This window comes from Accipiter gentilis, chromosome 23 (genome assembly GCF_929443795.1).
Source record: "Accipiter gentilis chromosome 23, bAccGen1.1, whole genome shotgun sequence".
Taxonomy (NCBI): Eukaryota; Metazoa; Chordata; class Aves; order Accipitriformes; family Accipitridae; genus Astur; species Astur gentilis.
This window is the reverse complement of record NC_064902.1, coordinates 4,601,065-4,616,023: the sequence shown is the minus strand read 5'-3', so window position 1 is coordinate 4,616,023 and position 14,959 is coordinate 4,601,065. Positions and strand designations below refer to the sequence as shown.

Genomic DNA, 14,959 nt, shown 5'->3' with positions numbered 1-14,959 from the left:
GACCGAGCCTTCTCCAGACTTCTTCACCCCTAGGCTGGATGCTCTTCCCGACACCGGAGGACCGGGCCACTCTTCTATGCAGAGGCAGAGCTCCCTGGCACACTTCTACACACAACCATTGGCGCCTCATGCCCTGCCTGTCTCAGCAAAGAAGCACCCCTAAGATGGGAAGACACGCTTCAGGCCTGTTCGCTGCTGTCACTCTCACTCCTCTCGGTATCTACAGACTCCCAAGGGGTGCTTGGGCTCCTCTTTAATTAGGACATAAGCAGAGTCTTTGCCTATGTCTCAGGACGATGGGTGACGCCATCCAGGCCCCAAAATCACCTGCTGCGAGTCCTATACTGCACGGTGGCAACTGGTGGAACTGTCAGTCCCTGCTGTACCACTCAGGGCTGGGCTCACACCGCCAGATCCCACAGCTCCAGCTTTCCCCCTGGCTCCCACTTCCCAGATTGCCTTCATTGCTGCCGTGCAGTCTGATGGAGCGAGCGAATATTGCGCGTGCTTTTGAAACCCCCCAGCAGGCAGGATGCCTTGGCATGGGCTGTGTCAAACAGCCATGCTCCTGGGATGCAGCCATCACCTTGGGCTGCAGGTTCCTCTCTTACTGCTCTCCCTGATGATCCACAGCCCAGCTACGAACCTCTCCGCTCGTGTGCTGGTGATAGTTGACTAGTACCTTCACGGCCTGCGTCGCTCTTCCCGGGCCACTTGCTCTCCCCGGACGCCTGCTGCAGCTCTGCCATCCTGCGCAGGCTTCTGTCCTACTTGCCAAGAGGGGACGGAGCCATCGTCGTCTGCTGCCGCATCCTGCGACTCTCCTGCTTGGCTTCTCTCATGGAAGCAGAGCGCTGACTCCTGGCGCCGACGTCCTGTCATCACATGTCATCCTCAGATCCTGCCGGCAGCTGTGCCATGGATCAGCAGGTTCCTGGCCACCGTGGCCAACACCTCCTTGCAGTCAGGCATGGTCTTCTGTGCTCCTGCTGACCTCCACCCCTTCTTCTGCGATTTTTGTCTCCTCCATCCATTTACTCTATCTCCATTGATGATAGAGTTGTCTCCTCACTCTGGCCATTGGCAAGTGGGGCAGCACAGGAGTCTTTCCTGGGCCCTGAGCAAGAACGTGCACTTTTATAAGGTGACCCAGAGGACGCAACTGTCATCATGTCTGTTGGACTCCTTCTCCTCAACTGTTGTCGTTCTGGGGACTCGCCTGTGCTATTCAGCCCACGGCAAGAGGTCACGCCGAGCGGCTGTGTTTCTGGCTGCACCCTGGAGACAAGCCACCCGCGTGCACTGAAATTGGGGTGCCCAGGTGGGCTGTGTCCTCGGGGGCAAGCCTGTGCCTGCGGGACGCTCGGCCGTCGGGTGAGAGTGCGTGGGGAAGGGCCGGACTGCTTTCACGGGGCAGCGTTTAGCTGCGGTCAGGTGAAACGGTGCTGTCAGAGCTCTCTGCCTTGCTTGCGCTGTTGATCTCGCTGCTCTCCCCTCGACCTCATCTTGCAATGTTTGGCTGAGGCATAGACACAAAATGGGGACGGCCCATCGTCCTCACCCTCGCGCACCCCCTCTCTCCACAGCTGAAGGTGAACAGACCAGACCTTTGGGGGTATGTTGTTTTATTGCAGAGATAGTAGAGGAGTTGTGTAGAGGGAATGGCGGAGTCCAAAAGTGGGAGCAGGGGCCTGGGGCTTGATCAGCGTCACCTGGAAGGGGAAAAGCGAGAAGAAAAAAAGGTGGCCGTGGTGCCTTGTTCGCAAGAAGACTTTTGTCTTCAGCAAAGGCCGTCTGGCATAACAAGTTGATGGCTGTGCATTTGCCGTTTGCCGTGCATTGCTGTGTGCGTGCCCGGGCACTTTCAGCTAACTCCCCCTGTGCCAGTGGCACGCTTGATGGAAACCTCCTGTGTGATCAGGACGTTTCTAAGGGTCTGCTGCTGTTACTGATTGGCATTTCTCCCTTTTTGGAGAGGCATATAAAGGCAAGAGAAAAAAAAAAAGAGTTTAGGGGCACGTAAAATCCATCCCTCGAGCGTTTTCAGAGGGCCGCTCAAAGCAAAGAGCCTGTGTTTGACACAAAATGGAGCAACATGCCCACTCCGTCTGGCAGGGCAAGCTCATGGCTGGAGCATGGCTGCTCCAAGTCCAGAGCCTTTCTAGCTCCAGCCAGACTTTGCTAGACGCCGCTGCCCTCCCAGCTGATCCCCCCTGCGTGAGAAAGGTCTGCCCTTGGCTCCGCTTGTGCCTTCTGCAGCAGGGTGTCCTCCTGAAGAGCTTGTAATGTGTGAGCATGTGTCAGCACTGAGCGCCTGAGCTAGTGCAGAGGCAAAGATGTGTTCTTTGGCCTCACTCTGCTCGGCTTTGGGCCAAGGCAAGGGAGCAGGCCTGCTGTCCTGCGGTTTGTCACTCCAGTAAGGTGGTCTGGAGTTCTGAGAAGCCCCCTTGGAAGGGGCAGATGCTTAAGGGCTGGTTGTTGCAAAGCAGGGGAGGAGATTTGGGCAGGCTGCCTTACCTTTCCCGGGCAGTAGTCTGCCGGTCCTGGCTTCACTGTTTTGTCGCCTCCAATTCCGCTTTTGCTTCCCATCGTGTACACGGGAGCCCTTTTTTTGTAGGTGTCCACTTCCACCTTGGGGAATGCAGCAGGACCTGGCGTCTGTAAGAGAGGCAGGGAGGTTGTTGGGTACAAAAGGCAGCAAACAAGAACAACAAAAGTTGATTCTTGCTGGGTGCCCACGCAGGCTGCGCTAGTTGATCTGGCTGGCCAGAGAAGTGGTGTGAGAGGCACGGAGCGATTGGAACAAGGGCCCCTCCTGTTCCCCTGCAGAGAGGCAGATTTTGCAGGGGAGAGGGAGATTCCCATTACTGCCGATGAGTTTTGCCCCACCAAAACTGTTAGGGCTGGAAAGCGAGGGACTGCGGGTGTTGGCGTTGCTGTTGGCAGTAGGAGAGCCACGGGACCCACGGCTTCTTGGGTGCTGCTGCTGGTGCAGGGAAGTGGGCATGAAGAGAGGCTGCAGCAGGAGTCAGAGCCCTCCGGCCCTGAGGAGAGCAGCTGCGAGACAGCAGAGAAGTGTAGCTCACCTTGGCGAGGTCTTCAGCAAAGCTGTTGTGCTTACTCTTCCCTTTTATGGAGTAGCAGGGGCTGGCGTGGGTGTAGGCTGTGTTGGGTCCCACCAGCCTGGGCAGGGTGTAGGTGCCAGGACCTGGAAGGGGAACGGGAAGAGAGCGTGTGTGAGTCCGGCAGGGAGAGGAGCAGCGCCTGAGTGGGAGAGAAGCAGCCTGCCAAGCCTGCTGCAAGGAGCTTGAAGGATGTCTCGCCCCTCTCCCAACACCTCTGTCTTTTGTCGCACGTGGCGTGTGTCGGCAGCTCCAAGCCCGAGTTGCCGGTTCTTTTGTGGGATGGGAGGAGATGGTGCTCCGGGACATCAAGCAAGCTCGTCAAGAGACCCTTGCGCCCTGCTGTGTAGGCTTTTCGCTAGGCCTGTCAAAAAAGCTGCCCGGCAGGTTTTCTCTGGAGGACAGCGGGCTGCAAGCGTGTGTATTTCCCCGAGTTCCCTTACCTGGAGTTTCACTGGTTTTGAAGGCCTTGTGCCGGAAGGCCATGGACGGCGCCGGCGCGCATTTGTAGAGGTGTTGGTTGGCCTTGTCGGTGGAGTAGTCACCTAGGGAGAAGCAGAGAAAAGCAGGGAAGCTGGGCTCTCTTCCTCAAGCCAAAGAGGAAAGGTCAGGAGGAGGTGCTCAGCCACGTTTGCCTTCTGCCTGGAAACCTCTGAAGCTCCTTCGGGACGCGAGCTGATGGTTTTGTGCCCCGGTAGCACAGGGCAAAAAGGCAGGTGTGCTGCTTGTGTCACCTGGAAGAAGTGCTGGAGAAATGGTACTCACTTGGTCCAGGGGTGACCTCGGTCGTTATCTTGGGAAGTCTGCCCATGTGCTGTGCTGGAGCCACGTACTTCCCGTTCCTGGTGATGGAGGGCTGGACGTAGTACCGAGGGCCCGGGGAGCAACTGTCTGTGCCGGGAGGTTTGGCCCTTTGGAAAGTGTACGCAGGGGCTTTGGTTTTGGTGGGATTGTGAACCAGGTAACCTAGGAAGAAAAGCCTGTGAAAGGACACCTGCCTGCAACTCCATAGTTAAAGCTAGTTTCTAAGTGGAGTAGCTGAAGTTGCCGGCCACAAGAATTTCCCTTCCTGTGTGGTTTTTGTCCTCCAAGAATGATACCGGCAGGCCAATACAATGGTACAATGACTTCCGGCAAGAACAGTGTAGGCACTGTGCAATTAATCAGAATACCACCAAAATGCAATTATTATGAAGTATTAAATCCCCAAACAGTTGCCACGCTAACTTAAAGCAGATGTAAAGATTGCCTCTATCACGTTTTGCTTTCCCGCAGCCCCAGTGGGAAAGAAATCGAAACCTTCCTGCTACTATGGAGGAGGAGAGGAAGAAAGTGAAGGAGAAGAAGGTGGTGAAGGAGAAGGTGGTGTTGAAGGAGAAGAAGAGAAGATGAAAACGGGGGAGAAGAATAGGAAGAGAAGATGAAGTAGAATAGGAGAAGACGAAGAAGGAGGAGAAGAGAAGAGAAGGAGAAGAAAAAGAAGAGAAGAAGAAAAGGATGAGGTGGGAGCAGGAAGTTCAGAGCAAAGACAGAGAAGAAGCTTCCTCCTGTGCTGCTACGGCCACCTCTGTGCTCAGCAGAGTCCGGCAGCTCTTTTCCCGGCCTTTCCCTGGAGCCGCCTGAGCCTTCCTCTGGCCCACCTGTGTGCTTGCTGCAGCTGAGAGCATGGAGGCTTGGAGCAACGGGGAACGGAGCCGTGGCTGCTTGTCCCCCAGAGGCAGCGGATGTGGTGCACCCCGCTTGCGACGGTGGTTTTACCTGTTGTCCCGGGGATCGAGTACTTGGGTCCCGGGCTGGTGAACTGGGCCATGATGGGGCCGCGTGGGCGATGAGGTCTCCAGGTGCCCACCCAGGCTCCGTCCACGTCGGAGGCAGCTACTGAGCCTATGGCAAGAGCAGGAGAGTTGCCGAGGGGCTTCCCTGGCGGAGGCCCGGCGTGAAACCTCCCCGGGAGGAGCAGCAACGCTTCACCTTTCTCCATCTTGGCCATCGGACTGGGTGCGGATGAGCTTGTTGGCCGCTGCACCTCTCGGTCGCAGAGCACGGCGAGAGTGAGGGCAGGCAGCGATCGCGCAGGAGAGGTTGTGGTCTCGGCTGCCAGGTGGCCTTGGGGAGAGGCCTTGGCTCGTCACGGAGACGCCCAGTGACGTCATAGAGCTCCGGGCGCCTGTCGTATGGGCTGTTGCATCATACGGCTGATGGGGAGCTGGGGACGTCCAGCTGGCAGGGCCAGACCTTGATGAGGTCTGCACGGCAGAAACATGCAACGAGGGAAAAACTGATGTGATTTCTGTGTTTAATCTGGCAGCCTTGTGTTCTTATACTGTTGGGCTGACCTAATAATAGGAATGTAGCTTTGAACACCTGGAACTTCTTTTTCGTGTCCTATTTTCCAGGCGTCCCTTAATCTACAGTTTTCCTCCTAGGGAGGGTGAGTCGGGCCCGGTGTTAGCCAGCCGAATTTGCTGCTGGCGGCTCTCAGTTAGCGAGGTTTAGGAATACCTCTGTGGTGCCGCTTTGGGGAGTTTCTCCCTGGAAATCGAGGCAAGAGAGCCCTTTCCCAAGGTGCAGAAGAAACCGCGTAGACTTGTGTGTACCTTCGCAAGTAAAGCGAGATGCCAGCCAGAGATCGGGAGTGTGTTCACATTTCTCCCCGATAAGTCAAATGCCCTATTTTTCATGGGTTTCTCACAGGAATAAGAATCGTGAGCGGGCACAGAAGGGTTTCTGTACTGGGCCTGGCTGGGATACAGGTAATTTTTTTGTCATTGCACCCTGCACGGTGCTGTTTTCGGCGTTGACCACACACCGATGTTTAGCTGCTGCTGAGCAGTGCTTATGCAGAACCAAGGTCTTCTCTGTTTCTCACTCTGCTGCCCCAGGGAGCTGGCTGGGAGGGGACACAGCAGTGACAGCTGCCCCGAGCTGACCGAAGGGGCACCACGGTCCATACCACGTAGTGTCATGCTCAGCAAGAAAACCGGGACTGGGGGAGTCTTTCCAAGGCAGCCACTGCACCAAGATGGCTGGGCATCTGCCTGCTGGTGAAAGGTGGTCTGTGGTTGCTGTCACATCCGTTGGTTTCCTTTTTTATTTCTTCCTAAAGCAGGACGCTACCTTATTTACTTGTAACACCGTTCCTACGTTCCGTGGGATGGGGCTAGAGGTAGGTTACGCAAGCCATCAAGCCACTGTCTGGAAGCACCAGAGCCTTTTGGGTACTGTTTGTCACCATGGTTTGCGTGAGGAGGAAACTAAAACACAGAATAGACGGCGAGAAATTTAACCTGCCATGGTGATAGCTACAGTGAACAAGCACGATTTTGTGCTTTACAAAGCATCATTTTTAAAATTCAACCCTGAGTTTTTTCAAGTGTAAAGCCTTATTTTTATAATGCAAGCCTCAATGTTAGGGCAAAAAGCATAAATTTAAAAGACCAAAGCCTACTTCTGGGGGTGCAAACAGTCATTTTAAGGTCCAGACCCACATATATGGAGTACAAAAACTAATTTATTAGTTCCAAGCTCCATGTTTAAGGTTCAGAGACTCATTTTAAGGGCCCAGAGCATCATTTTTAAGCCCCAAAGTCTGATCTGGAAGGACCACAGCCTCATCTGTAGAGTCTAAATCCAAATTTATACAGTCCAAAGCCTTATTTTTACTTTCCAAACTCTTAGTTTTGCCTTCCAAAGCCTCATTTTAGTTTCCAAAACCTTCACTTTCAGGGTGCAGAGGCTCAGTGTTAGTTTGCATAGTCTCATTTTCAGGGTCCAAAGCCTCTTTTTTAGGATCCAGACAGGCATTTTTAGGGTGCAAGCTGCATCTGGAGTGTCCAAACCCTCATTTGGAGCATCCAAAGCCCACTTTTAGGGCTCAAAGCCTCAGGCTTAGGTCCCAAAAGCTCAGGCTTAGGGTCCAAAGCTTTGATTCAAGGATTGAGAGACTTCAATTGTAGGGTGCCAACCCTCATTTTAAGGTACAAACTCCTCACTTAGGGCTCAAAGCCTCATTTCCTTAATGTCCGAGGCATATAATGAGCATCCAAAGACCCAGTTGTAGGGTCCAAAGCCCCATTTTAGGGCCAAAATCCTTGGGTTTAGGCTTTAGAAACGGCCCTTTGGAAATGCTGACTCATATGGGCCCTAGCAATATGAAAGAGGGGGTCTCAGGATCCCTGGGCCCCCACGACCTGCGGCTGTCTGAACCTCTGCCAGCTCTGGCTGGGAGACAGGAATCGCCAGGGAGAAGGGGGTACTGGGGGGAGGTACTGGTCCGGCCAACTTGGGAGGGTCCGTACCAGTCCCTGTGCCCTTGTGCTCTCTCTAGTTAGTGCACAACAGGAAGAGGGTGGAAGAAGACCTCTGGCAGAGGCTGCCGTACCTGCGGGACACTCAAGCCACCTTGCCAGAGGTGGCCATCAGGTTCATCGGTGGGCCACAGTCCCCAGGGTTCCTCTTCTGCCAGCCTGGCCCCAGTCCCCACCACCGCATTGGCAGCAAGGTCTTGCCGCATGGCACCCGAGGAACCTGAGCAGGCAGAAGCTGCGGGATATCTGTGACGGCGAGGAGGGGCTGGTGGGGCAGGGGACGGGGCCTGGGCAGGGTGCCATGGTCTGGAGGGGACTCCTGGGGGTCTCTGCAGGCAGTGGGGGGTCATGTCTGCTCTGCTTCCTTCTCTTGCAGCCCTTCTGCCCTTGGCGAAAGACCCTGAACTCTCGGTCAGGACTCTGGCAGCGGAGGCCATCTTCATCCTGATAAGAGAGATGCCAAGATCAGGATGGAGCCTGCAGTCACTGTGCTGCTGGCCCCTGGTGAGCCCTGAAGAAGTGAAATCCTCCTCTGAAAAACAGCTGTATTTTACGAAATTATTTTTTTTAATAAAGCTGGAACAACAAGCCCAGTCCCATGCTGTCCTTCCCATGGAGAACACCCAGAGTGTGCTGAGCAGACAGTGTCATTCCTGGCTTGTGCTGCTGCCTGCAGGACAGCAGACCGGGACCCAGGGTGTCCTTGCGGCAAAGCCCCAGCTGCTCCGCTAGACCACAGAACCCGGAGAGGAGGAGGAGGAGGAGGAGAGAAGCTTTAGCCCAGCCTGCCTCTCCTGAGACATCTCAGGGCACCCGTACTCTGCCAGGTCGGCAAATTGTCGTTTGTCCTGGCATCAAACCCCTCTCTTTTACAGGGGAGGTGTGCTGGTTTGGGCTGGGATAGAGTTAATTTTCTTCACGGTAGCTGGCATGGGGCTATGTTTTGAGTGGGAACAAGGGGTTATACCAGATGTCCCGAGGGGGGACAGCCCAAAACTACATAAACCAAGTGGGGCAGGAGCAAAACTGCCTCCAGTCACCTCGACTGGTAATCTGGCAAAGCTGTGGCTGATAGAAAGCTGACAAACCCTGGAGGCAGGAGAAAATGTGGGTCACAAGTGGTGTTCCCCAGGGCTCAGTATTGCGGCCGGCTCTGTTTAATATCTTTATCAACCATCTGCATGAGGGGATGCAGTGCACCCTCAGCAAGTTTGACGACGACACCAAGTTGGGAGGGAGGGTTGGTCTGCCTGAGGGTAGGAAGGCTCTACAGAGAGATCTGGACAGGCTGGATAGATGGGCTGAGGCCAATTGTATGAGGTTCAACGAGGCCAAGTGCCAGGTCCTTCACTTCGGTCACAACAACCCCATGCAGTGCTACAGGCTTGGGGAAGAGTGGCTGGGAAGCTGCCTGGTGGAAAAGGACCTGGGGCTGCTGGTTGACAGCCGGCTGAATATGAGCCAGCAACGTGCCCAGGTGGCCAAGAAGGCCAACAGCATTCTGGCCCGTATCAGAAATAGTGTGGCCAGCATGAGAACGGAGGTGATTGTTGCCCTGTACTCGGCATTGGTGAGGACGCACCTCGAGTCCTGTGTTCAGTTTTGGGCCCCTCACTACAGGAAAGACGTGGAGATGCTGGAGCATGTCCAGAGAAGGGCAACCAAGCTGGTGAGGGGCCTGGAGCACAAGTTTTACGAGGAGCGGCTGAGGGAGCTGGGGGTGTTTAGTCTGGAGAAAAGGAGGCTGAGGAGAGACCTTATTGCTCTCTCCAACTACCTGAAAGGAGATTGTAGTGCGGTGGGTGCTGGTCTCTTCCATCAAGTAACTTGTGATAGGACAAGAGGAAATGTGTCCACCGGACAAGCCCACCAGGACTGGACCCCTCAGCTGACCGGACACCTCAGCTGACTGAACCAAGGCTGGACAGACCCAGGACAGGTGAAATCTTTCTCTCTTCCTTTTTCTCCCTCTGTCTTCTTCTCTCTTTCCTTTTACTTTGCCACAGTCCCTACACCTCATCCATTTCAAGATATAAACTGTTGACCAAGTCTGAGACCAAGAGTAGATCCAGCCGCCCCTAGACCCTTCTCTGAGGAGGAGTCTGGAAAGCAAGGGGGTCTGCTCTGACCCTCCTGACTCAACGGGAGGGATCTCCTTATTCCCTCAGTTGATGTATATGGTTACACGGTTTACAGAAGTAGTCTGATGCCAGTTCCTGTTGTGAGAAACCCTGCCACCTACTACCACGCCTCCCCAGTTCAGCTGGCTTCGGTCATGAACAAAATCTCTAACCGATCGTTTGGTGTCGTTTCACCTTAATTTAGCCCGAGGGAATTTCAAATTAAACACGACTCCCTGGTCTGTCCAGTCTGGGTCGTGACAGGCCCTCACTGCTCGCCCCCCAAAATCACGCGCCTACCTAACCTAAATCTCCCTTGCCGCAACTTGAGGCCATTGCCTCTCGTCCTAACTCCAGCCACCTGACAGAAGAGACCACCACCCACCTCACTACAACCCCCCTTCAGGTAGTTGTAGAGAGCGACAAGGTCTCCCCTCAGCCTCCCCTTCTCTAGCCTAAACAGCCCCAGCTCCCTCAGCCGCCCCGGTGACGTGGCTGCCGAGGGCTCGGGCCCCCGCCTCGGCACTTCGCAGCCACCCCGGTGACGTGGCTGCCGAGGGCTCGGGCCCCCGCCTCGGCTCTTCGCAGCCACCCCGGTGAGGCGGTGGCCGCCTCAGAGCGGGCGGCAGGTGGCCGAGGGCGTCCCTGCCCGTCGTTGGGGCGCGCGCAGGCCAGCGGTGCTGATGTCACAGTGGCCACTGTGACCCGCGGGGGCAAGCCCACAAAAAGGAGCGCTGGGCGCAGGCCGCCCGTCAGTGCGACCTGGTGAGGTGAGGAGAGGGCAGGGGAGGGACGGGGCTGGTGCGGGGCTGCCGAGGGAGGAGGGGGGCCCCAGGCCTCGGGGCGCTGGGCCTGTGCTGCAAGCTCAGCCGCCTCTGGCTTCTCCCTCGCCCGCGCCCCGCTTCTCCCTCAGAGTCAGCAGAGGAGCATTTGGAGGAGACGCCCGGCGCTGCTGGGACAGGGACTCTCCAAACGCTCACCGTTGACGTGCGCCATGTCCGCAAGCAAGCAGCAGGCCCCCGACTCGATGGAGCAGGGTGAGAGCAAAGTAGCCCTCCCGCGGCGTAGCAGAGGGCTTGTCGGGGCGGTCGGCGTGGGGCCGAGAGCGGTGGCAGGGGGAGGCAGGAGCTCCCCGACCACCCCGGGGCAGGGCCCCTCCTGCCCTCAGCCAGCGGGGCCCAGGCTGGGCAGTGGGCACCTGCTGGGACCCCCGTGCCTGCAATGCCCCCTTCCTCTCCAAGGCCTCCAGCCCTGCCCAGCAGCCAGCTCGGCAGGGGCAGAGCAGGCCCTCGGGGGCAATCCCTCAGGGACGCTTCCCCCGGCCCCGCAGAGGTGCTCATTCCCAGTGGCGTTTGCTCTCTCCCCTCCAGCATGCCTGCTGTGTCGCCGGGCAGAGGCTGACCCGGGTCTCTGCGGGGACAAAGTGGAGAAGCGAGGGCTCTGTGCCCACGTGTTTTGCCTGGTGAGTTACGCCGGGGCTCCCTCCAGCTTGCCGACAGGCAGTCCCTGCCACGCTCTCCTCAGCACCTCCTCCTCTTTTCTCTGCTGCAGTTTTTTGCCAGCGGGCTTTTTCAGCGAGGGGCCAGGGAAGCAGGACTTGTGGGATTTCTCCCCAAGGATATTCAATCTACAGTCGCGCGGGCAGCGCAGAAGGTGAGCACCTGACAAGACCGGGGAGATCTGTGCCGGGAGAGGTTTGCGGGAGCCTAGCCTAGACCCGAGAAAGAAATCCCAGCCCTTCCAGCCGGCTCTGGGGCAGGAGTCTTGCTCCCAGCAGCTCCACAGAGGCTCCAGCACAGGAGCCTCCTCCGACAGGCGCATCTGCGGGGTGTGACCCAGCAGCGGCCACATCCTGCGCCCTGCCTGGAGGCGTGGGGCTGGCCGTGGCGGCCCTGGGGCTGCCGCTGATGGGGGCTGCTCTGCTCTTTCCAGCACTGCTTCGTCTGTGGCGAGAGCGGGGCCACCATCTCCTGCCGGGAAACAGGCTGCAACCGCAGCTTCCATCTCCCCTGTGCCGTGGAAGGTGGATGCGTCACCCAATTCTTTAGGTTCTACAGGTAAGGGCAGCTGGCCCCCACAGGAGAGGCTGCTTCCTTTCAATCCTCTTCTGCCAGCATCAGCCAAACAGGGAAGGAACCCGCAGTGACATTTCAGAACAGCCAGTCTCAGGCATAGCCACAGCCAGACAAAGTCTGGGGCTCCTTCACACCCCGTCTCCCCTCCTTGCCGCCACCGGGGAAGGAGCCAGCCCTTCTCACCTCGCCCATCCCTTTCCTCTTACCACCAGGGCCTTCTGCTGGGAGCACCGCCCAGAGCAGGCAGTGGAGGCGGTTCCGGAGGAGAACACCACCTGCCTCATCTGCCTGGACCTTGTGGAGGAGAGAAAGTCCTACGGCACCATGGTGTGCCCAGCGTGCAAACACGCCTGGTTCCACAGGGGCTGCATCCAGGTAGGAGCCGTTCCCTCGTCCCCAGGATTTGCTCGCCCCCGGGGCACGGCAGGCGCTCGGCAGCACCAGGGCCTCACTCGTGCCCCTTACGTTTCTCCTCCTGCAGGGACAGGCTCTGTGCGCCGGCAGGTTTTGCTTCCAGTGCCCACTCTGTAGAGATAAGGAGCACTTTCTCTCGGAAATGCTCACCATGGGGATCCGAATCCCCTTGAGGTTGGTGTCCTTCTGGCCGGCTCACAAGACAGGAGGCTGCAAGCACTGTGCCGTGCCAGGGGCTGCCCCAGCAGCCCTTCCTGGCCCTCCGCTGTCCCGCGAGTCTGGGCTTCAGCTTCACGGAGGAGCTGGAAACAGGGCGGGGGGGGCAAGCAGGGACGCCCTGCATCTCTCTTATGCCGGGGCAGCAGGGGCTCATCCATTTTCCTTTCTCCATCAGACTGCCATCATGGGAGATCAGGCATGAATACGCAGAACTAGGCGAGAGGCACCGCCGCTGCGATGCCAGGGAGTGCCTTTGTCCCGGAGGCAGGGAGCAGGCAGAGCAAGAGGGGTAAGTTGCCACAGCTGCACCCTGGGGCTCTGTACGAGAACCCTGTCTCACCAAGGACCGAGGCACAAGGACCGAGACTGAGAGCTCGGCCGGACAGTCCCGTGCTGCGGTCACTTTGTCCTCACAGCCATGAACCCGTTTGCCTCCCCAGGCCCTGGCAACTGCTCCTGTGCTGCTCCTGCGCTGCCGAGGGCACCCACAGACGCTGCTCCGACTTGACGAGCAGCACGGCCAGCTGGGAGTGCGACGCGTGTGCTGGCCTGGGCACCGGTAAGAGGCAAAGCACCCGGCGGCCCCTGGGCTGGGGCCAGGGGCCAGGCAAGGCCTGGCAGCGGGAGCCCAGGGTGGGTCTGGCAGAGCCTCTCTGCTCTAGGAGGGCTGGGGGCACCGCTCTGGCCTATCCTGCCCCGGGCCTGGGGGCCGTGCCCTTGACCTTCATGCTTCCCCTTACAGCCTCCAGTGCCAGCTCGGAGCTCGCCGGCCCCAACACTGCCAGCCAGGCAGGCTCGGGGCAATCGCTCAGGTCTCCGGCACCGGAGACCAGCAGCCCCAGCACCGCCAGCCAGCTGCCATCAGGGTCCTCCTGCGGCTCCCCACCATCGGAGACCAGCAGCCCCAGCTCTGCCAGCCAGGCGGCATCGCGGTCCTCCTGCGGCTCCCCGTCACTTCAGGGCAGCAGCTGCTCCAGCCCCCCTGGGCCCGACCGTGTGCGAAACAGCTCCCGCTTGCAACGCCAGGCCCAACATCCCTACAGCTGGCCTGGAAGATGCCATGACAGGAGCCGTGTGCCAGCACCAAGTGCTGAGAGCAGCACCCCCAGCCAGGCAGCGCTGGGGCTGTCCCACAGCTCCCCGGCATCCGAGACCAGCAGCCCCAGCACCACCAGCCAGCTGCCAGCGGGATCCTCCTGCAGCTCCCCACTGCCAGAAACCAGCAGCCCCAGCACTGGGAGGCAGGTGGCATTCGGGCCACCCCTCAGCTCCCTGGCACTGCAGACCAGAAGCCCCGGCAATGCGGCATCAGGGCCGTCCCAAGGCCCCCCAGTGCCTGAGGGCAGCAGCCGCTCCAGCCCCCCTGGGCCCGACCGCATGCGAAAGAGCTCCCGCTTGCGACGCCGGGCCCAACACCCTTACAGCCGGCCCAGAAGATGCCGTGACAGGATCCGTGCGCCAGCACCAAATGCTGAGACCAGCACCCGCAGCCAGGCGGCGCCGGGGCCGTCCCACAGCTCCCCGGCACCCGAGACCAGCGGCCCCAGCACTGCCAGCCAGCTGCCAGCGGGGTCCTCCTCTGGCTCCCCAGCGCTCGAGAGCAGCGGAAGCTCCAGCCCTCCTGGGCCCGTGCGGATGCGAGACCGCTCCCACTTGCAACGCCGGGCCCAACATCCCTACAGCCGGCCTGGACGCCGCCACGGGACCAGCCGTGCGCCATCCTCGAGTGCTGGTCCTGATCCCCCTCCACCCGTACAATAAAGTTGGACGTTAATCTCTGTGCCGGGACATTCCACGCTCATTTGTCGGCTTCCCCTCCTCCACCTCTCCCTTTCTTGGGGGGCAGCCTTAGGGGCTGGGCCCAGAGCGTTGTCTTCTCCCTGGCGGCTGGCAGCACTTTCCCCAAACCTCCCTCCTCGTGGGCTGGCCTTGGCCGGCTGCCCCGCGCCATGGCCGTGGGCTTTGGGCCTTGCTGGCCCTGCAGCCAGCTCGGTTGCCTGAGGGGAAGTTCACGCCCACCCCCGGGACAGGGGGTCTCCGCCCCCGCACCCGGAAGGGTGGCCCGGCATGGCCTGTGTCCGGCAATGTGTGCTGTGCTCCCCCCAGCCAGCATGGCCCTCACTGCTCGCCCCCCAAAATCACGCACCTCGGCCCCAGCGACTTTTGACACGCTTCAATTGTCTCCTTCTCGATAAGGCTGTAACCCATTTCCCACCCTCGTTGCCCAGGTTAGTGAGAATTGGAGCAAAGTGGCAAAGCTCCTTTCCTCGGAATGTTGATTTCAGTGTCATGTCTGTCTTTGTGACATGAAGAATTCTGCAGCTTGTGTTCTACAGTAGCCAAAGGCCATTCCCCGTTCCCCAGCTCCAGGTCCTGTTCTCCAACGTGATTGCTGCTGGACCAACTGTAGGCTTCCTTCTTGCAGAAAAAGCCAAGAAATCCTTTCTAAGAGAGACTGCAAACACCTGGTCAGGAACATGCTCCTGAGAGCTCAGGAGAGCCAGAGCAGTACCCGTTACTGAGGGCTTGAGTCCCGTCATACGGCCTTTAGAGCAAAAAACTCACACGTGCTCTACGGCAAGGTAACAGGGGGCCTGGGAAATGTCAGTCATCCAAAAGGATTTCCCTCCCGTTGGAGACCAGCAAGTACCTTTCTAGTGCAGGAAGGAGAAGAAATTTGGTTGCAGAGTGACGGCTGAACA

The 14,959-nt window shown here is 58.4% G+C and overlaps 3 protein-coding genes across 4 annotated transcripts in view; 1 reads left to right on the top strand and 2 right to left on the bottom strand.

Moving 5' to 3' along the window:
* LOC126049964 (uncharacterized) overlaps positions 1–14,959 on the bottom strand; it is a 66,887-nt gene that overhangs the window by 11,351 nt on the left and 40,577 nt on the right. The gene's annotated exons all lie outside the window — the stretch shown is intronic.
* Positions 1,626–5,112, bottom strand: LOC126049975 (outer dense fiber protein 3-like). Its single transcript, XM_049827155.1, has 6 exons — positions 4,881–5,112; positions 3,888–4,088; positions 3,566–3,667; positions 3,087–3,208; positions 2,518–2,658; positions 1,626–1,712 (listed from the first exon to the last, which is right to left on the bottom strand). The coding sequence occupies exons 1-6, from the start codon at positions 5,110–5,112 to the stop codon at positions 1,626–1,628; spliced, it is 885 nt and encodes a 294-aa protein (XP_049683112.1).
* LOC126049905 (PHD finger protein 7-like) lies at positions 10,544–14,018 on the top strand. The gene is made up of 10 exons (XM_049827032.1): positions 10,544–10,586; positions 10,791–11,011; positions 11,101–11,202; positions 11,482–11,606; positions 11,837–11,999; positions 12,106–12,212; positions 12,433–12,546; positions 12,698–12,816; positions 13,000–13,069; positions 13,526–14,018. Exons 1-10 carry the CDS (start codon positions 10,544–10,546, stop codon positions 14,016–14,018), a joined length of 1,557 nt encoding a protein of 518 aa, XP_049682989.1.